Source organism: Oryx dammah, unplaced genomic scaffold, assembly GCF_014754425.2.
Source record: "Oryx dammah isolate SB20612 unplaced genomic scaffold, SCBI_Odam_1.1 HiC_scaffold_1, whole genome shotgun sequence".
Lineage (NCBI taxonomy): Eukaryota > Metazoa > Chordata > Mammalia > Artiodactyla > Bovidae > Oryx > Oryx dammah.
The window spans coordinates 97,897,335-97,917,467 of record NW_024070185.1 but is presented as its reverse complement, the minus strand read 5'-3'; the positions used below and the strand labels follow the sequence as shown (position 1 = coordinate 97,917,467).

The 20,133-nt window shown below is 44.2% G+C and overlaps 1 protein-coding gene across 8 annotated transcripts in view; it reads right to left on the bottom strand.

Moving 5' to 3' along the window:
* Positions 1-1,277: 1,277 nt before the first annotated feature.
* Positions 1,278-20,133, bottom strand: part of PALM2AKAP2 (PALM2 and AKAP2 fusion) — a 507,547-nt gene continuing 488,691 nt past the window's right edge. For 7 of the 8 annotated variants that reach the window (XM_040237431.1, XM_040237459.1, XM_040237441.1 and 4 more), the window contains 2 exons: positions 15,857-16,035; positions 1,278-5,246 (listed from right to left, as the gene is read on the bottom strand). In XM_040237431.1, coding sequence (XP_040093365.1) covers positions 5,148-5,246; positions 15,857-16,035 — 278 coding nt within the window. In that variant the 3' untranslated portion in view covers positions 1,278-5,147. The remainder of the gene's footprint in view (positions 5,247-15,856; positions 16,036-20,133) is intronic. The other variant, XM_040237449.1, reaches the window with a different exon arrangement.

Genomic DNA, 20,133 nt, shown 5'->3' with positions numbered 1-20,133 from the left:
GTAAGGACCTGGGAGTCGGGGATGAGGGGTGGAAAGGTGGTTCAAGAGGGAGAGGGAACATGTATACTTATAGCTGATTCATGTCACTGCAAGGCAGAAACCAACACATTGTAAAGCAATTATCCTCCAATTAAAAATACATTTTGGAATTGTTAATACATTACTGTTTATAGAGTTTGATTAAATTTTTGAAGGGGCCTGATCCCACTCCCTTCCCCTCAAAATTGAGAACTCCCATCACACAGAGACTGGACATGATGCTGTAAGAACAGGAGAATATGACTGAAACTGGAAGAAGTTACATAAATGGGGAGAGATGAAGAAAGCAGCAGCTGAAAGGAGACGCTAGGAAGAGAGAGAGACAAGAAGGTGCTAAGGAAGAACAGGCAACTGAAGGTCTGGGTGCAAGTTAGTTCCAGAGGTTAAGATGTAAAGCCGCCTAGCGTGGCTAGACTCGGGATGGGGGTGAGGAAGTGGAGGGAGGGCAGGAGGAGATCAGGGGAGGAAGCTATCTGGTTCACCTGTGGTCTCAGATGCTTGGTAAAGTCTGAAATTCTCCATGCCTCAGAGGAGAGCCTGTAGCGTCAGAGTTGAGCACGACTGAAGTGCCTTATGGCACCCCACTCCAGTGCTCTTGCCTAGAAAGTCCCATGGACGGAGGAGCCTGGAAGGCTGCAGTCCATGGGGTCCCTGAGGGTCGGACACGACTGACTTCACTTTCACGCACTGGAGAAGGAAATGGCAACCCACTTCAGTGTTCTTGCCTGGAGAATCCCAGGGACGGGGGAGCCTGGTGGGCTGCCGTCTATAGGGTTGCACAGAGTCGGACATGACTGAAGCGACTTAGCAGCAGAAGCGACTTGCACCCACGCAGAGCCAAATGCGGGTGCTGGGAATGGCATCGATAATAAAGTTAGAGCCTAAGGGCAGAGTGTGAGCGACGCTGTTCATCCTGCCCCTCAGCCCATCATCTCCGGCCTTGGAATCCACCTACCTCCTCAAGAGGCACCGTGTCACTTCTGTCGGTCCCATCACTTTCCAGCCTAGCCAGGGCAGCTGGACCCAACATGGCAAAAGGGGCATTGCCAACAGCCTGCCGAAGGTCTGCCCCACCAGCGCGTGCTGCTTTCTTGGTTCCAAATATGCAAGAAGCAGATGTTCCCCCATGGAATTAGAGGTGAGGGCACTGGCATGCCACCCCGGGCAGTGTGGTCCTCCTACTCCCCACCCCGGTCAAACAAGTGGCCGTCACTTATAAAAACACAACAGACACAGGGTTTTAATGAGAAAATAACTGTATACTTGCATTGAATGCCTCACAATCACTATAAAACCAAAGCAGGATAATAACATTGAAGTGGTTAACATACACAGGAGAGCCAGAGTATCATTTTCAAACACAGTATTGCTGCTTTTTGCCCCCTCCTCCAAAAATGGGGAAAAAAAAAAACAACATCATTTGGGTAAAGAGCAACACAAAATCAAAATTGGCAGCTCACTCACTGAATGCTTAAAATTCAGGAAATTGGTTCTGTCACTAAAACTGGATATAGTCACCATCTCTAAACACGTAGGTTATTATTTTTTTCAATACATAGTTTAATGACATCCATTCTTTAGTTGGAAAATGTTAAATTGTCTTCAGAGACAAGAGTCAACACTGTTTCAGTGTTCCTTGTTATGCTGTGTGTGTGTGTTGTGTATATATGTGGACACTGAGCTATATATGGTTTATACATCACTGTCTACGGTGGGCAGCATGCACAGGTGTAAAAAGGCAAGGAAGCTGCACGTGTCCTTCACGTTGGACACAGCCCAGCCTCCTGCCACTGACAGACCCTGTTTCCATAATTTCTGGATGAGAAAGCCAAGGAATGTCAGTAGGTAATCAGTTCCGGAGGAAAGTGGACATCTATAAACACTGTGGAATGGAATACTTTCAGGAAAGCTTTTAACATCTACGGAATCTAAACATTTGTTCTAGCTGAGATTAACAAGCTTGCGTGCTATTTGGGGGCAGGGATGAGCATCAGAGGCCAACGTGTGGACAAGCCTCTTCCTCTCCATGGATGAGGCAGGAGTGATTTTCCTCCAGATCTGCTGCTTCTTCACACAGTTTACGGGGTTCATTTGGGATCCCAGAGCCTAGCCTAGTGATATGTACAAAGCCATGGCCCAGTGTTTCTTACATGAGTAAAAAAACTCAAGAGCACAGAGAAAACCTGGCTCTTTCAAGGGAACTGTAATGGACATTTTAACAGGGTTGTAACTGAGTGGAACAGCAGTCATCAGAAGGCAGCAGAAGGGAACAAGCAAAGGCTGGAGACGTGGGGGCCACAGTTAAACGGCTTTGTGACTGTGAGGGGGTCTCGGAAACGCTGCATTTGTTACCTACTCAAAGCATGGACCAAAGGATCCCAACTCTGTAACTCTACACAGTAAGTGTGTCTGGTTCAATCAACTGTAGTCAAAGACCGATTTATCTGCCTCCACAGCAACTGCAGGAATTGCATGGCCTTCTAAGCTTTCTTCTCAGCTGCCCGTTCTCTTCTCAAATGGAGGTTTAAGGTGGGTACACAGCTTCCTTCAAAACAGAACCAAACACTTCAGGCAAGTCCTGAGGACTGTTTCCTCTTTTGAAAGATGGGGAGCCCATCTGTATCTAGTCTACGGCCACGACCAGATCCATAGTCCGTCCAGAAATCATGAAGCATAGAACTCTGCTCTCCAGGCATCCGAGCAGCCCCCGTGCCCTTGGGCCACACGATGCTGCTGTTCCATCAGTGGTCATCCCTGTGCCTGTCTCGGGAACAATGCTGGAAATCCTCAGGGTACTCTCATGTCACCGGTCAGGACTCCTCACCTCATTTTCCTGGGAACGTCTGTCTCTGCGCCAGCCTCTCCCACTTGCAAAAAGAATTCCTAACAGCAAGCATCTTATTTGTCACGTATCTCCAGTGGCTAGCGCATTTTGCTGACTCTCCATTCGGAATGCTCAGGGGCATGAACCATTTGAAGATGGCGCTAATTACCCATCTGTAGAATTTGGCTTCAAATTGCAGGTTCCCTTGGCAGTTTCAAAGTTGTAAGTTATCCGACAGTTCCATTTCTACTTTGTGTCCACCACTTGTTTATGAATAAACTTTCCCCTAAAGTCAACATTAGTCTAATAAAAGAAGCAAAGATAGTGTGCATCACATTTACATACAAATTTTGTGGAACTGCTACTTGTCAGAATAACCTATTAGCGCTTATGACAGAGCAATAGAAAACAAAAAGGAATTTTAGTGAGGTCTAACTTACTTATTGCTTTTTTAAAAAAAAACAAACACAGTTTTAAAACAAAGGGTACAATATTGTAAAGTGATTATCCTCTAATTTAAAAAAAACACAAAGGGGACCAAAAAAAGAGAATGCTGGTCAGTATTTTTCTCATGGCCAGAGTTAAAAAATTTCTCATCCAGAAATTGAGGGCATTCCATAATTGAATACCCTTATCATATTGCTTTAAAAGACAGAAAGAGTAAAGCTGGCATCCTTTAGCCTATACTAAGCATGAATACAAAGCATGAGAATAAATATGAGACTTTCCTAAATGTCAGATTACAAAACTGCTCAAAACTTTGCCATCATGACTCATGCAAATACCATGTTAGGTCAACTTAATATTACAAATACTGTATCAGCTCGGAGCCTCTATATCCTTTTCATAAAAAAGAAATTCTCGCTCACTCCTGATGCTGGCAAACAGCTTTGGAGGAAGTAAGTGAACACCTTTGTCCCATGACCATTCTGGAATTTTAATCCTCACACATGCACACACACATACACCCTTACTCGTGAGCACTCATGCGCTTTGCAAAAATACACAAAGGCATGTGTGGACACACAGGCACGCACGTGCATGCTCACACACACACACACACACCCATCTTTAGGATTTGTAGCTGATCCTAACCCTGCACTTAAAGTTCTATTCTATATTCTTCTCTGTATCATCCTGAAAAATACTGGTTGCTCAGCAAAAATAATCTCTCTTACTTCCTCATTTTCCCACTCTTTCTCCTGCCCTTATTCTCTACCTTTCATGAGCTTTGTTTCCTTTCCTTCCTGACTGATCCAAAATAATCTACCATCTTCCTACTCCCTTGAAGGTTCACTTTATATATAAAATATAGTTATAAACACCTCTTTATTTCTCATCTACCTCTCCAAGGCAGAGTTCGCCCTTTTTTCAATTATTGCCATTCTAAAAATACCCCTCCCCTCTTGAACCATGATGTTCAACGTGTACAGGTTTTATACATGGATAGATCCCCCCCACCCCATCATAAAAATAGTTGTTGCCCCCTAAATATAGTCTTCATATAAAGAAACAGAATTGTGAAAATGTGTTCTCATAAACACTGTAGCTCAGTCAGTATCATAAGCAGACAAGATCCTAAAGCTAAAATAATCTATTTGGTTTGGCTTTCTGCCCCCACTTCCTCAACCCTCTAACGTAGAACAGATTGTGTTTGCAACAGGAAGAAATCTTGTCTTCAAAATACGGATTGTGATCATTCATGCCTCCTAATTAAAAACAATTAAATGAAAGAGATATGGGACAATAGTTGCCTCTTCTGGGCGAATGGAGAGAAACCTTATTTTATGGCTGCTGGAGTAAATGGGAGTTGGTCCGACACCTGTGATGCGGTCATGGGTGGGAAACCAGTACAAGCGCAGGGAAATACCCTCTTGCCAGGTGGACAGCACCAGCTTCTCAGATTCTCCAAATGGCCACATCTCCATTGTTCTCCTCATCACCCAGGCAGCCTGGTCTCTTCTGCCTGGAGCAACCATGTTGGTTTGCTCATAATTTCTTTGTCCTTTTGGATCAACTGTGGTCCAAACCCAGGCGATCCTTTGAGTCACACACACACACAAAATCCTTTCTCTTTTGACTCCCAGTAGTTCGAGTTTGATGGGTGGACTGCTTTTTCACTTTATTTTTTCATCACTGTAAATTATAACTTCTGGCCTGCATAAGGATTGCTGAGTTTGTATGCACTTTAATAAATATTCTATTAAAATGCTTTGACGTGTTGATTTCTTGGTTTCTTGGGAGCCCAAGCACCAAAGAAGCTTCCTGGGTGGAAGGAAATTGATTATTCATTGTCTTCTTCCTCTAGGTTGGCATAGATCCCCGCCTCCCAGCGCAAAGCCAATGCGCTCTTTCTTCGATTAACCCGTGTGGCCTCAAGGACCTAAGAGAGAAGGAAAAAAATTACACAGAGTTCATGGATATCAATCATGTACACAAACTGACTTCTCTGTTTCTTTACTCCTTTCCCTCCCTCAACAGTATCTAATGAATGAGGAAAGTGGGAAAGTGTCTGAACCAGCTGGGAGACTGGAGAGAATGAAAGTAAAGGTGGGTGGTGGGAGGTCCTGGGGGTGCCTTCACCTCACAGCCAAAGTGCACTTGCCATCTGACCCATCATTCTCAATATAGAGAGATTTAATTTCCCTGAAATGTTCTGCAAGTTTCGTTGAACTAGACTTGACCCTGCATCAAGCTTTTTGGTAACAAAGCGATCGCCACTAGCCAGTATGGCAGCTACTAGCCACATGCAGCTCCTGAGTGCTTAGAACATGGCTTGTGTGGCTGAGAAACTAAATACAATTTCAGTAGCCTCTTGGATCTAGTGACTACAACATCAGCACAGCTATGCCTGGTCTTAGTCTCCAGAAAAGAATTCCAAACAACTGAACCTGTGTGGAATCATTCCATCAAACTTTATGGACCTGTGCAAGCTGTGATCTTATTTATATCACAAAAATCTACTTTGGTATAAATTCAGCTTGCAAGAGGAATTAAGTGGAAAAAAAAAAAAGAGCTTCTGGGGCCAATAATAAAGGAATCTGAGCATACTGATGTGGCATCAGGGCTGTACATACTCATCAAGGAAATGGAAGGTGACAACACTGAGAACAAATTGGCTCACCACCATCGGGGTGAGGCCACCTTCCCTCTGGTTCCCTAGAAGAGCCTGTGGACTCCGGGGGAAACCTTCGGCCAGTCTGCTCCTGCTCGAGTTTGATCCAGATGACATCCGCGTGAAGGACATTTAGGTTGCCAACGCAGGATAAATGGTTCAATTTCACAATACTACGCCAAAAGGCGTAGTAAGCCCATGCACACCAGTCAGTTCAACTACTATGGCGCTGGCTTAGGATGTGCAGTTTCTGAATTTAAAGAAAAGTCCAGTAGAGCCAACACTGGTTGGTTATCCAACTAATATGGAATGAAGCTTTTGTTTATGTGAAGAACAATCATTCTGGCAAGCGACAGAGATGCTGGCAACTTCAGAGAAGCAAGGAGATAAAGGTTTACAAGCAGTGGTGGGAGCCCAGACACAAGCAGATTCTGGACAGATGAAGGTCTGGGAGGGGCAAGGGGAGCACGGGGGCCGGAAATCTCAGTTTGCTTCTCTGCACCTCTGATAGGTTAATGGACTTCTCAGAGCTGCAGGGCACTTTTCTCCGGGAAGGCTTCCCTAGTCCTCCTAGCAGGGACGATGGGACACAACTCGGTCAGGTCTCCTGAAGGGATGTTCATCAGGAAGAACAGAAGCCATGTCCTGAAGTGCTGGTGTATAAGCACATCATAGTCACTTAGTCAGTATCTAAGAAGAAGACATCAGTAGAAGGATGCTTCCAAGTCTGGCGCAGTTAAACAGCAGTCTGCAGGTCCATGCGTGGTAGCATGGTACCGGGAGGCAGTGCGGGACTGGAATGGCAAGTGCTGAGCTTTATTTCTAGCTCTCTACCTGGAACGTGGTGCCGCTGTTCATGGCATGTTGTGCCTCTGAAACCTTATGTATAAAGAAAGTTTACCTATAAACACATCTGCCCTATTTCAGAGGCTCTTTCAGGAAGAGGGGTGGACTCTGAAGTCCAGGCAGGTCTAAGGTTAAATCCTAGTAACTATATGACCTTGGGAAGGTTTATTATTTCTGTGCCTCAGTTTCCTTATATGTAAAATGGGTATAATAAAAACTATAGTACCAAGCTGGTCTGAGGAATAAATGAGGCAATGCATTTAGCACAGTTTCCAGGGCATAGTAAGTTCTCAAACAATAGTTATGCATTTCTCGCATCATGTGAAAGGGCTTTATAAGCAATCAAGTGGTATTCTAACATAAGGCATTTTGACAAGGAGCTCTCGTTGTGTAAAACAGTCATATGTTTGCCTTGCAGACTGCATATACAAACCAAATGGTTTACATAAGAGCTAAAAGTCAGTCTAAGGTTCTGAAAAAAAAGTGTCCCCATCCATTTCAGACGGACTTAGACCCCGTTTTAATTCTTAATCATGTTGAATAAATTTACTTTACTCTGTTCTTTGGGAACCCATATCAATCCAACTACCCAACCATCTTATAGATATTTCTTGGGTTTCTACCAAGTGTTGGGCATAGTACTTCAAGTTTAGGACAGAAGAGTCTCTTCCCTTCTGGAGCTTAGTCACCAAAAAGTGCAATGGGCAGAGAAATGGTATTTATAATTATGTAAACATTCAGCACAGCTTGGGTTTGAACATCTACTTCTGGCAACCCAAATAATTCATCTGTACCAATAATGAGCCCTCTTTTCTTCTTTCATTCCCCTAATGTATATGCTACTTATCATGAGCCTGGGTTTCTGAGGAAATCTAAAGTTGTCAGTGAAGGCACAGATCAGATAAACAGCAGAGCAAAATAAAAGAGCCAGTGACCTTGCTATAAAATGGTCTTCAGGCCCACGAGGCTTATGATCGAGGACTGGCTCAGGAGTGAAGCCACCCTACAACTGGCCTTCTGAAGATTCAAAGGCCAAGCCCTTGGGGAAGGTATGTAGATGAGTCTCTGCTGCACAATTAATACAGAGTACTGCAGGTGTGTGAATAAAGCCCTAGCAAATCCAGAACTCTTGTTCCAGATTTCTGCATATTAACTTTGTTTCCTAAAATGTGTTCCTTTCCTTTCTGGTTTAAGAAAAGCACCTCCCTCCAGGGCTCTGATAATAATTAACACATACATCACAGTTACCATGAACCAGGTGGGGTTTTAATCCTTGCTACTGTTCTATTACTACTTGCATTTCACATATGAAAAAACTGAACCAAAAGGAGGTTTAAGTAATCAGACCAGTAGAAGGAAAAGTTAACATTTGACCCCAGAACTCTGGGTATGGAGTCAACGGTCTGGAATACCATGTTCCACTGCTGCTCAGTGGCTGGGAGGAATCTGAAGGAGGAAGAATCAGAAAGGACAATATACATTCTCCATAGAAATAGAGAGAAAAAAAACACAGAAAGACCTGATTTAAGGTTTTTATCTTCCACAAATTAATTCAGATTTAGGTCTGGTGGGAGAAAGAAAAAAATCAATTCTCTCTGAACAATCCTCTAATTTTAATTTTTCTCTCCAATGCTTAGGGAATTCAAGTGAATCACTTCACTTTGAGTAGCAATCAGCCTAGACAATTTCATTTTGGGGATGTGAAACAAAAGACAGATGTGTCAAGTAATGTTTATATTAATATTTTATCCCCCATCTCTTCCACAGAAGGTAGATAGGGCCCAGTTTTATCTTCCTTGGATGGATGAGACCAGATTTGCATCAATCTTATGTTGACTCCAAGGGAATGTGGGCTTAGGGTCTAATTCTTAAACTACCTTCCCCCTCACTGAGAACCACAGTTAGACACTGAAAAAGGTCCATGTAATGATATCTGCAGTATTCTTTTTATACTTTCTGAAAAAAAAAAAAAACCCACTGATAATCATCAATTGATATCGATAGTTAACTACATTTATTTTGCTAAACATAGAGATATAAAATATATTGTGTTGGCCAAAAAGATTATTCAGGTTTTCTGTAAGATGGTATAGAAAACCCAAAAAAACATTTTGGGTCAACCCAATATATTGTGCTATAGGTTAGCACAGCCAATTTGAAGAATAATTTGCAATAGGTAGTGAATGTGAGTCTGTATAAGCCCCAGAACAAATACTTTTACTTCTAGATATATTTGCAGACCTTCTTCCATGGGTCACACAAAGAGCTATGCACAGTAACATTCGTTGATTCATTGTTTGTAATGGCAAAGAAAAGATACAACCTACATTTCCATCACTAGAAGGATGAATCAATACATATGTACTCATTCAATGGAACACTATAGACGGCAGCTATGATGAGTAAAACAGAGCTGTAAGTATCAACATGGACACATTAAAAAATAATGCAGACAGAATAAAGATTACTGGATGCTAAAATATGATATATTTATGGAAAGTTCTAAAACATGCAAAACCATTAGATATAATTTATGTATATAGACATGTATAGTATATAGTATAAGGATAAAAACATGCATGGGAACAATCAATGCCAAACTCCAGAGAAGTTCTCTCTCCAGAGAGAAAGAAATGAGAGCTGGGAGAAGTAACAAGAGGGCTTGAATGGCATTGGTAACATTAATTTCTTTATAAAATATTAAGCAAATATTACAAAATGACAAGAATGGACAAAGCTGGCTTCATTATTTTACTCGGTCATATACTTGGCACACTGGCACCTTCTTGCTCCATGGGATCATGGACATTGTTTAGGTGACTACTATCTTCTCAGAACCTAGGAAGTGCCTGATGTGTAATAGGTCCTGGAAAATTGTTAACCAGGTGAACGAATAAATGATTCTCTACAATTCTGTACATCCGCAATAATGCTTTTAAAATAAAAATGCTACAGAAATAAAAAGTATAAAAACCAATATGCTTTCTCATAGCACATAAATAAGTCAATATATATTTCCAAAAATGGAAAACATTTTAAAATGTGCTTTTTCATAGTACAGGTTTGAGAAATTTGTGTAGAAGGAAGTCGTAGGGACAAAGAGGAGGCTTTGGGGGAAATTTAATGCTTGCAGGAGCGTCCAAAACAAAAACACAGGTTTAAAGATGGCAGGGAGGGGGAACTGGATTGGTTCACAGTTGGAATAAGTTACCCTAAAGTGATGGCATGGAGCTCTCTGGGTTTGTGTTAAGCCAAACCAAGGACTGATCCAACCAAACAGCCCCTGTCCTCTTGAGTTACATGATTTTCTAACCAGACCAGAGCAGATTTGTTATCAGCTTCTAAAAAAACAAACAAACAAAAATCCAAATAGCCCATTGGTCGTGCCCTCTAGTCCAAACATCTTCCAGATCCATGAGCATGGCGAGGTCTTGTCCAGCCCAGCACACAGCACAGCAAAGCACGGTCTCGTATACCACTGTTGCATAGACGCCAACATTTCAAGGCAATCATCCCATTCAGAAAAGGAAGGGAGGGAAAAACAACCATCAGAAATGGCAAACCACGACAGCATGCACTTGGGTCAGGCATGCAGGAAGACCAAGACAAACAAGTGGAAAAGTACCTCGGAAGTCACCTTGCAAGACAGTAACTTAGAGGTGTACTGGCAGAGAGGGAAAAACCAGGGTTAGTAAATGGCAGAGACACAGGGAACACCCCTCAGCTGGGGACCACGTAGGGGGTGGGGGCGGGGTTTGGGGAGGGACAGGAGGGGAAGTAACGTCAGGAGACCAGGACACACCCACACCAAGGCTTGCTTCATCTGATATCAGTTTATTTAAAAGTGTATCTTTTGTAGCAAGCAGATACCCTATTATTCCTTCATAAAATATCAGATAAGCCAGACTTTGTTAATTCAAGATTTGTCACTTCCATTTGCTATGATCTGAATTAACAAGATTCTTTCCCCTGTTGTTTATGCAACCAGCTGCCCCCCAGCAAGATCTTTAAGGGTCATGTTGGACTTGTTAGAATCTGTAGTCATCTGTAGACAAACAGCCCTTTCCTCTTCCTGTAGGCCTCTCTGAGCCCAAACTAGTCTTGTCATCTGTTGTCCCATGAAAAGAAGACCCTAATCACAGACAAAGAATGGTTTGAATGCAAGGTTTGTGGAGGCAGATTCTCTGAACCTAATCTAAGGAGGACACTGCCATGAGACAGCAAGCAGCCTGCTTCATCTCTACCTTGGGAGGCCTAGATAGGTTCCTGAGAATGGGGTGATTATGTCGGAACTAGAATAATCCTTTAGTTCCTCTACGAAACTAAAAGTCACTGTAAAGAAAGCTCAGCTAAAAAAGGTCCTGGCTGTGGGTGATGAGTTAGAAGGACCGACTTCTGACAGCTCCTTCCAGACTTGTGGTCCTGACCTTGTGTTTACACTGCACGGGACCCTGAAGGCACTGACTAATTTCTGGCAGGGTGACCACAGGCTGGATGGAGGACCATATGACTGTGATCACTGACTGCTTCTTAGGTGTTGCATTTGGAAAACCTTGTTGCATCACAATCAGACTGATGACCAGGGGCTGATGAATGGGGAGTGTTCGCCTCGTCTGCACGTTCCCAGTGTGTGAGAACCTGAGCGAGCTGGGGGCATGAAGCATCACTGAAGGTAACAGGGCTTTCAGCCTGTGGTGTAGGGGCACTGGAGGGAGACAAGCTTCCTCCGCCCACCCAGTGAGAGTTCAGCTGGAATTCGCCGAAGATGTCTTGGTCTGGAAGGAAGTGTGTGTCAGGAATTCTTGGAAAAGTAGTGACTTCTAGCCCAGGAATTAACCCAGGAATCAAAGAGACCTTGGTTTAACCCAGGAATCAAAGAGGCCTTCTCTTATTCCAAGACAGGCAGGGAAGGTTGAAAGCCTTCTCAGTAACTACCCTGGGGGCAAAGGAGAAAGAAAGAGATCATAGGAAAACCCACCAAGGGTAGATTCTGTGTGAGGTCTGAGGATGGGGCTAAAAGCCCAGGAGGCTGTACTTTGGACTCAGCACAGCATCCCTTCCACTGAGAAAGGGAAAGCAAGTCTACCAAACAAGTTCAAGAGCACTCCTGACTCAAGAACTCCTAGCCTTCCAAGATTCAGGTCAGGCTGGAGGAAAAACTGGCCAGGAAAACACTGTTGCCTCAATATCCTTCCTTTGCAAGGTACCAAGAAACCCCACGGGAAACGATGATTCATCAGGACCTTATGAGTTGCATGACTGACCAGACACAGCATCGGGCCCAGATAAGGGGACATTTCCATGTAAGATAACATTTCCAGATAAGAGAAACCTATACTGCGAGCAGGACGGCTGCTCTGCACAGAAGATTTGTGGGGGATGGATGAGGCTGAGCTCAGTGCCCCGGTCTCCTCCCCAGCTGCGCAGCTGACTCACGACTCCCTCCTCACAGAGTTTTGGAAAAGCGTGCCTTTTCCTAATTCTCACAAGAGTCCTTACAGGCTGGTAAAGAGCCCAAGGTAAGTGGGTAGGGTTGGGGTTAGCAATCCTCCTACCCTTAAATTAGCCAAGGGGGCCACTAAGAGGTAGAGCCTGTCTGAACCTCAAGCATGGTGACACTCATCAGTGACAACACCAAGCAGAAGGCCCCAGCCCAGGCGGATGAAGACCGTTGCGACTGAAGCGTTAATGTGCTCCAGGTGTGAGCTGGGGAACGAGGATGGCCATTTGGGGGTCATTTTTTCAGAAAAGGGTTTGTGCTGGCTCCTTGTCACCGATTTCATCCCCAACTGCAAAATGAAGCAAAACATCCACAGATGACTTTCACATCACCAAAACAGTGACTCCTGGGCAGATGTTCCCAGAGAGAGATTTGTGATTTCATAATTTATCTTCTGTCATTCTCTGAGCCCTCACTTTGGTTCGAGCAGGAGACAGGCTAGCTGAAGAGTATGAAAAAGAGCACTATATATGCACAGCTGCCTCAGTGCCACCACCTGCCAGGGCCTCCTTGAGCCAGAGGCTTCCCTCCTATCCCACATATGATATCTTATCAAGTGGGGAGATGGCAGGTCCTGAACTAGGGACAGGTCTCCAGATGCCAGAGCTACTCTGGGGTGGAGGGATGCTATACCTGTTTTGACAGTAAGGATCAGTTTTTTCCCCCCAGATAGGCTGGCAGAAACTACTCATGCAAACTCCAGGGACAGCTACATTTGTCTTCTCTTTCTTCTCTCCTCCCACCCTCATTAACATCATTGTACCTAGCGCGTCACCATGCACACATTCCAATTTTGTTTTGAAGCCTGCCTTCTCCTTGGGAAGTACAGTATGTAAGAATTCTCTTCATTCAGTTCAGAAAGAGCTTGCTACTTCCTAAGGATGAACACGTGATTGGGTCCTGATCACACGTGAGTGACTCATAGCTGCCGAGTGGCTTTGGGGAAGAAATGGTGGCAGGCCCAAGTGCTGAGTCACAATGGACCCAGATGAGTTAGGAAGATAGAAGCTGGAGGAGCTAAGAAGCCACATCTTACCCCAAGGATCATGTATGTGGATGGAGCAAGGAGAAAAGAATTACCAGCTTCTGGGGCAGGGAAGCCAGTGACAAAATTTGGGCTTCAAGCCATCCATCTGCTCCCTATGGTTAATATTTTGGTATGAAGAGACAATTAAAGAAGGGCTACAGATCAGTTAGGAAAAGAGATGAAGGCTTGTTCATTCCTACAGGTAAACTTCAACATATTCTGCAGTGATTGATGGTGACACAATAGAAAGATTCCCTGAGTCAAAAGGACGAAGACAGGTTAACAGGTGGCTCTTAGATGAAGTCTCACTGATGATCATTCATTTGCTTTAGAAGCAACTGTAGTATACTGTTCTTTTGTTTCTTCCAGATTTGGATCTCTTAAAAGAGATACAGTAGGTTGGATAGATTTTTTTTCTAACCCTAAGAACTTTCAACAGCGAAAAACTTGGTTCTCTTGCAGTATCAAAGACAGTGCAGAGCACTTCGCCTTGACTTTGAGATCTCGGAATATGAACAGTTTGCTTAGTAGGTTTCTTCCTTATCAAAATGTTGATATACTTGAAAAAAAAAACACAGACAGGAGTGTGTAAGTAAAGGGCAACCAGTGTTAAAAGGCTGATTCCAAGCAGCTTCCTTCATGCAAAGGGAGAAATCCAACCTGAGTGGTGTATGTCAGGTGGCTGCCCAAGTGTCAGAGTCTGTTCGTCTCCGCCTATGGCATGAGTGTGAACAGGCTCTTGACTTCCAGGTATGGCGTTTTCCCCTGACACCTGCCTTTCAACACAGAAGGCATGCACAGGAGACACAGAGAGGGTGCTTTAAAATCACTCGTCTGGGTCACATGCAAAGTGATCCCTTAGTTCCTCCGTATCCCCACATCCCAGCCAACTTCCACCAAGGTTGCCGATATACAGTGTGAAATCGTACATACAGCCCTAAGCTTCAAGACGGTCACAGGCTCCAGAAAATACCTAAAGGTTAACTCCATAATTTTAAGGAGGGCTCAAAGAAGGGCAGAAAGTGTCTTACAAGCTCAGAGAAGGAGCCCCAGCGGTGGAAACCTCAGCAGCAGCCAACAAGGGCCAGGCCCATCCCACTGTACAATACAGGGAACAGCCCAGAAATATTCCAGCCCAACAGAGGAGCTGGGTTAGCTTTCCAAGCAACTGAGGTACAAGCCCAGGTAAGAGGAGGCTGACAGACACCAAGTGGGTCATTCGGCTGCCACAGGCACGTTCACTTTCTTTCTTTACCACTAAAATGTTCAATATCTGGCTTCAACCCCAGAAATCTTTTCACTCAGCCACCTAGAATATGAAAGGCAGTTAATCAGCATGGAACTCCTACTGTGAGCCCTATCATGTTCAAGTTTAAGGTGAGCAAAGAATTTATCATCCAAACTGGGGCACTTTCAAGAGGGAAAGGGGATGCTATTAATAATTACACGAGGATCGAGGATAAGAGGCAGAAACCAGGACTGTCCTGGGTCAACTGGGGCATATCCTCAACTGACCTGAGCTATTTCAGGGGAGGAGGTGGTTACCTCAACAAATGCTAAGAGATAGAAGCCAGCAGACTCTGAGGAAGTTGACATGGACCCCTGAGGCTGATCCCCAGGCTCCTGGCTGTGCAGGCTGTGGGGAACGAGGGCTCTTAAGTCCCTTACTAGAGAAAGAACCCACAGAGCAGACGACTTCCTTCGCGGTTGATGGGAACATCACATGCAAAGTTTTCGGAGTAGGGTAGCTGTGTGGTTTTTTAACTGTCATTTTAAAAGGCTCTTTCCTGACAAACTGTACACATGGGCTTGGTAACAGCCCAACACATATTGAGTCTTCTGAGCACTATGTACCATTTATAGGGACCCGGAGCAGACTCTGAAGGATCAGCCTCGTCAGAGTTCTCTGCAGCAATCCCTGACCTTTTTGGCACCAGGGACCAGCTTCACAGAAGACACTTTTTCCATGGACCAGGGTCAGGGTGGGGGGATGGTTTCAGGATGATTTAAGTGTATTACATTTATTGTGTACTTTATTTCTATTATTATTACATCAACTCCATCTCAGATCATCAGTCATTAGATCCCAGAGGTTGGGGATTCCTGCCTAGAGAAATAACATCTATACAGAGCAGGCGAGCGATGGCTGTGGTCAGCTCCCTGGTGTCTGTGGGTGATTTCGAGGAGCTTACGTCCTTCTTTCTGTGTTCCCCCTGCGTGGTATCTTTCTACACATCCCATAGCTCATGTACAAGCCGTGCCAGTAGATTCAGACCACAACTTGGCAGTAAAAAGACCCACTCTTGGCATGATCAATGTTTTTGAGAAACAAGACAAACCCCAACCCAACTCCAGGCACGTTAAAACCACACATTTGAAAATTGGTGCTGGCACCATGATGCTGGCCAGACAACCGCACACACATCAGAGCCTGATCCACAGTACCATACACCAGGCCGACGTTCACCCCTGGATGCAGGAAAGAGGAAAGGAGGAGAAACTTACACTACTATCATCCATTCTCTCGCGCCTTTTAGATTTGTGTGTCTCATAGTCTTCCATGAGGGTCTGCATCAGATTCTTGGGCCGCTGCGATCCGGCAGCCTCTTCGGGGGCTAAGTCAGGCTGCAAGCTGGGACCTTCAGGTGTGGGGGATGGAGGAGGTTTGACTTTCTCTATTTTCCCTGAAACAAACAACACGAAGAGAACACCCTTTCTAATAAGCTTGTCTGCTCATGACGGCTTTTGGAAAGAAGAGAACGCTGGCAAAAAAGCAACCTGTGACATAGAGCGTGGTACCAGAACGATGGTTAAGTGCAGGTCATTTTATTATAAGGATCCAAGTGCTTAAGGATTAATGTCACAAATGCATCCAACAAAGACCTCAAGGAAACTGGTTCTAAAGTCAGTTAGACCAAAGAGACCTGTCAAGCATTTCGCAAATATATGTCAGTCAGACAGACAGACAGATAGACAGACATTGTCTCTGGTTGTTTTGGGGACATGTATTCTATTAGAATCTTAAAGACCCATTTCTTACAGATAAGGAAAACTGAGGCTTTGCAAAGGGAAGGCTCTGCTGAGTCACCAGGAGGCTGATGATGGTATCCAGGTCTCCTGGTTTCCTTCCCAGGCTCTTTCTCTTCTATCAGAGGTCATCGATGGTCAGATGACCAGCCTGAGATTTTTCTATGGACAGCAGGGGTTGTAAAATCCCTGAGTGAGAACTAAGCCTGTTCTTCCTGGTCTTATATCAACCAGCCAGCTTCACTTTTTACCTTACCTGTCATGGTCTTGAAAGCATTTAGGTTTGAGTTCCCAGATCTTAAGGAATGAATGCCAATAACCGCAGGTTCAATATTGTAGGAGAGGGGTGTGACAGACTTGGGAAAGGTGAGGTTTCAGCTTTTGGGATGCCAAACAGGAATTCTCAGGATGAGATCAGGTCCACAGTCACAGTGGTGTGGTGATGTCAGGCACTGCCACTAAGATTGCCCGCATCCCACCCTCTCAGGAAAAGCCTGGCCCTGACTTCTGGCCCAGGTAGGAGTGGGTTTTATTGCCAGAGCCCCAAATGCACCTCTGAGAAGTAGCTTCAGGTTCAACAGTCATGATGTTTCCAACTATGCCCCTTGTGGGAGACACAGGGACTGTAAACAAAGAATGTAGAGAAAACATACAAAATATATGGGGCTATTAAGCACACAAGTTTGGAAACGACCAGGGGAGGTTCAAGACCCACTTGACCCACCTCCTGCAGACCCACGATGAAGGTAGGTCATCTTTCTTTGTCTTACTCCCCAGACTGCCTGATGTAGCCAGCCAGAATCACAAGTGAAGCCTGGGGTCTGCGTCTCTATGTGGGTGGCTATAAGACTTTACCAGGCAGAGCTCCTTTGATGGGAGGCGGGAAGCCCCTCAGAGTTCAGGAAGCTTGGGTTTTAATTTCTGCTCTCCCATGGACCAGCCATGAGGTTGGCTGTAGACAACCATGTTATGTTCCCACTTTAATCTTGGATTGATCACTTAGGTTCTCCAAGTTTCAACTTCCCTAGCAAGGAAATGAGAATACGGGGAGACGCTGTCTTGGAAGTCCACTCTAATGCAAACATTTTGCTATTCTATCAAGTATATTTGGCAAGAAGATCAACCTTTACCGGTTTAAAAAAAAAGTATACGACCAGTCCATTTGGCAATTATGTAGGAAGTGATTTTTACTACACGGGCACCATTACATTAGTAACTTAATGAAACTCACTGCTTTGATCTCAATTACCCAGATCATTGGTAAAAAGTCTTTTGATATTAATAGCAAGGGTACAAATATTTGAAGGTCTTGAAATCCTCTGGAAATGGTTTCTATTTTTCATTATGAAAATTAGGGAATGCTATCATGATGCCAAAGGACTTATCAACTATATTAACATTTATCAAGATTTTACCACTCCTATTTCATCTATGCTACCTGCCTGCCTTCCTCCCACCCCTCTGTACGAAAATATTTGAAGCAATCTCAGACCTCAGGCAATATAATTCTGGAATACTTAGTATGTATTTCTAAAAATTTTGATTAACTTTTATAATGAAGCTTTGAGAAATAATACAGCCCAGTGGCCAGCACACAGTTCTAGAGCCTGTGTGCTTGGGTTTGAGTTCATTACGTAGCAGCAAAATACCCTTGGGCAAGTTACTTGTTTTTTTTTTTCAAGTTTTTCTATCTCAGTTTCCTAATCTATAAAACTGGCATGTTGATAGAGGTACCTACCTCATACAGTTGGTAAAAGAAGCAAATTAATATTTATAAAGTTAATCTTTGGAACAGTAAGCATCCAATGAGTCTAGTTATTATTTATTTGGAATCTCAGAGAATAATTATGTCTATGGAGTAAGAATGAGCAATTTCCTAGGAAATTCTGCATAAAAATTTTGTAACTTAAAACTAGAAATGGATACGAAAAGATCAGGTTGGTTCCTTTCCAACTGACCTCTCAAGAGGTCCCAATCAGCTACCAGCCATTCCTCCAGTACTAAACTCCTAGAAAGACAGTCTGTATTCACTGCCTCAAACTTCACCCCTCCACACATACCACAATAGGTCCCCTGACTCAGAACACTTTATTTATACTTCTGTGAAAGCCTTTTTCACACACTGACTTGTGTCACATCTCGTTGGTTAAGCTTTTCTTCTCAGTTAAGCTATAAAGTCACCTGAAGATAGGAACCATTTCAGTCGGAGGCTAAGAATCCCCCTGACTCATCTGAATATACACTCAACTAGAGCAGGACCTTGTCTGCCCTGGTCACCGCCAGATCCCAGCACCAACTGTGGCAGTTGGCACAGGCAGGAGTTCATGGCTCTTGAATGAACCAGTAAGTCCACTGTGAAACACACTTAGCAGCCACTAATTAAATAACTTGTGGACTGGGACAGAATTCCCAACACAGAATCTGAGCAAAGAGTTTAAATGTCTTCACCAAAGCACATGAAATAAAACAATTGTGGTCTACAGAACCACAGACACGGACAGCTTTGGAATAACAACAAACACATTTATACAGCATTTCAATGATAGGTTTCTTCATGTCCTTTGATCCTTAAAACAACCCTGGGATGTAGTAATCAGGGTGGCTGTCATGACATCTCTGAAAAGTTTAGACCCTGGAGACTCAGATGCTTAACATCAGTCCAAATTATATTAGCTAGCAACAGTCAAGGTTTAGGTCTGGAACCCAAATTGTGTCTATTGTTGCTAAATTATATAATTGGGTGTGTGCTGAAAGAGAATAACAGAGGTGAAAAGTTACTACAGAGAAGTGGTCGGCTATTAAACATTAAAGCCATTTCCTGCTCCTCCCTCCATGGGACTTTCCAGGCAAGAGTACTGGAGTGGGGTGCCACGTCCTCTCGAGTTTATTTCTTAGTATTCCAGCAAATCCATCCCTGAAGCCAGTTTTACCGGTTACAACCACTAGAGGTCACATGGCTAACAGGAACCAAAGACTGCCTTAGCAGGTCTGCAGTGGCGGCTTCCAGAGAAGGTGGCTGGGACATCTGGGAGACAACAGGTTTCAGATAACCAAGCTCATGTCTGAGCCTCAGGAGAAGCAGTCACAGGTCAGGAGACACTGCACCCCACCCCCAGACCTCTGGTCTGGTTGATATCGGGGAAGTCAGCTTGGTGGGGCTTCTCTGCTGTGTTCTCCAACTAAGCCTGGAATTCTCACACCATCTTAGGAATCACACAGGTCATCAAAACCTAGTTTGCAGCTCACTCAAGTTTTCCCCTTGATTTGTTGTTGTTCAGTTGCTAGGTCATGTCTGAAGCTTTGGGACCCCATGGACTGTAGTAAACCAGGCTCCTCTGTTCACAGGGTTCTCCAGGCAACAATACTACAATGGGTTGCCATTTCCTTCCGGGGATCTTCCCAGACCAGGGATCGAACCCATGTCTCCTGCACTGGCAGGAGATTCTTAACCACTGAGCTACCAGGGAAGTCCCTTTTCCCCTTGATCAGGATCGTGAAAAATAATCTCATGCTCATTCCCCAGTAGTAGACACTGCAGACACCACCGTTTGGGCCTCATGACACAAACAAGTAACAAGTGATGCAAGTAATTTGTGGTACAGGCCTGAGAAGTCTCTCTCATCCTGGTCTACAGCCCTGGAAGGCCTCTTGAAATTCCTTGGCCCTTAGGACACAGTTCATCAGGATCTTCAAACAGTGATGGTTATCTCTGGTATGTGCTGGCACGTACCCAGATTCCACTACCCTCAGGTTCC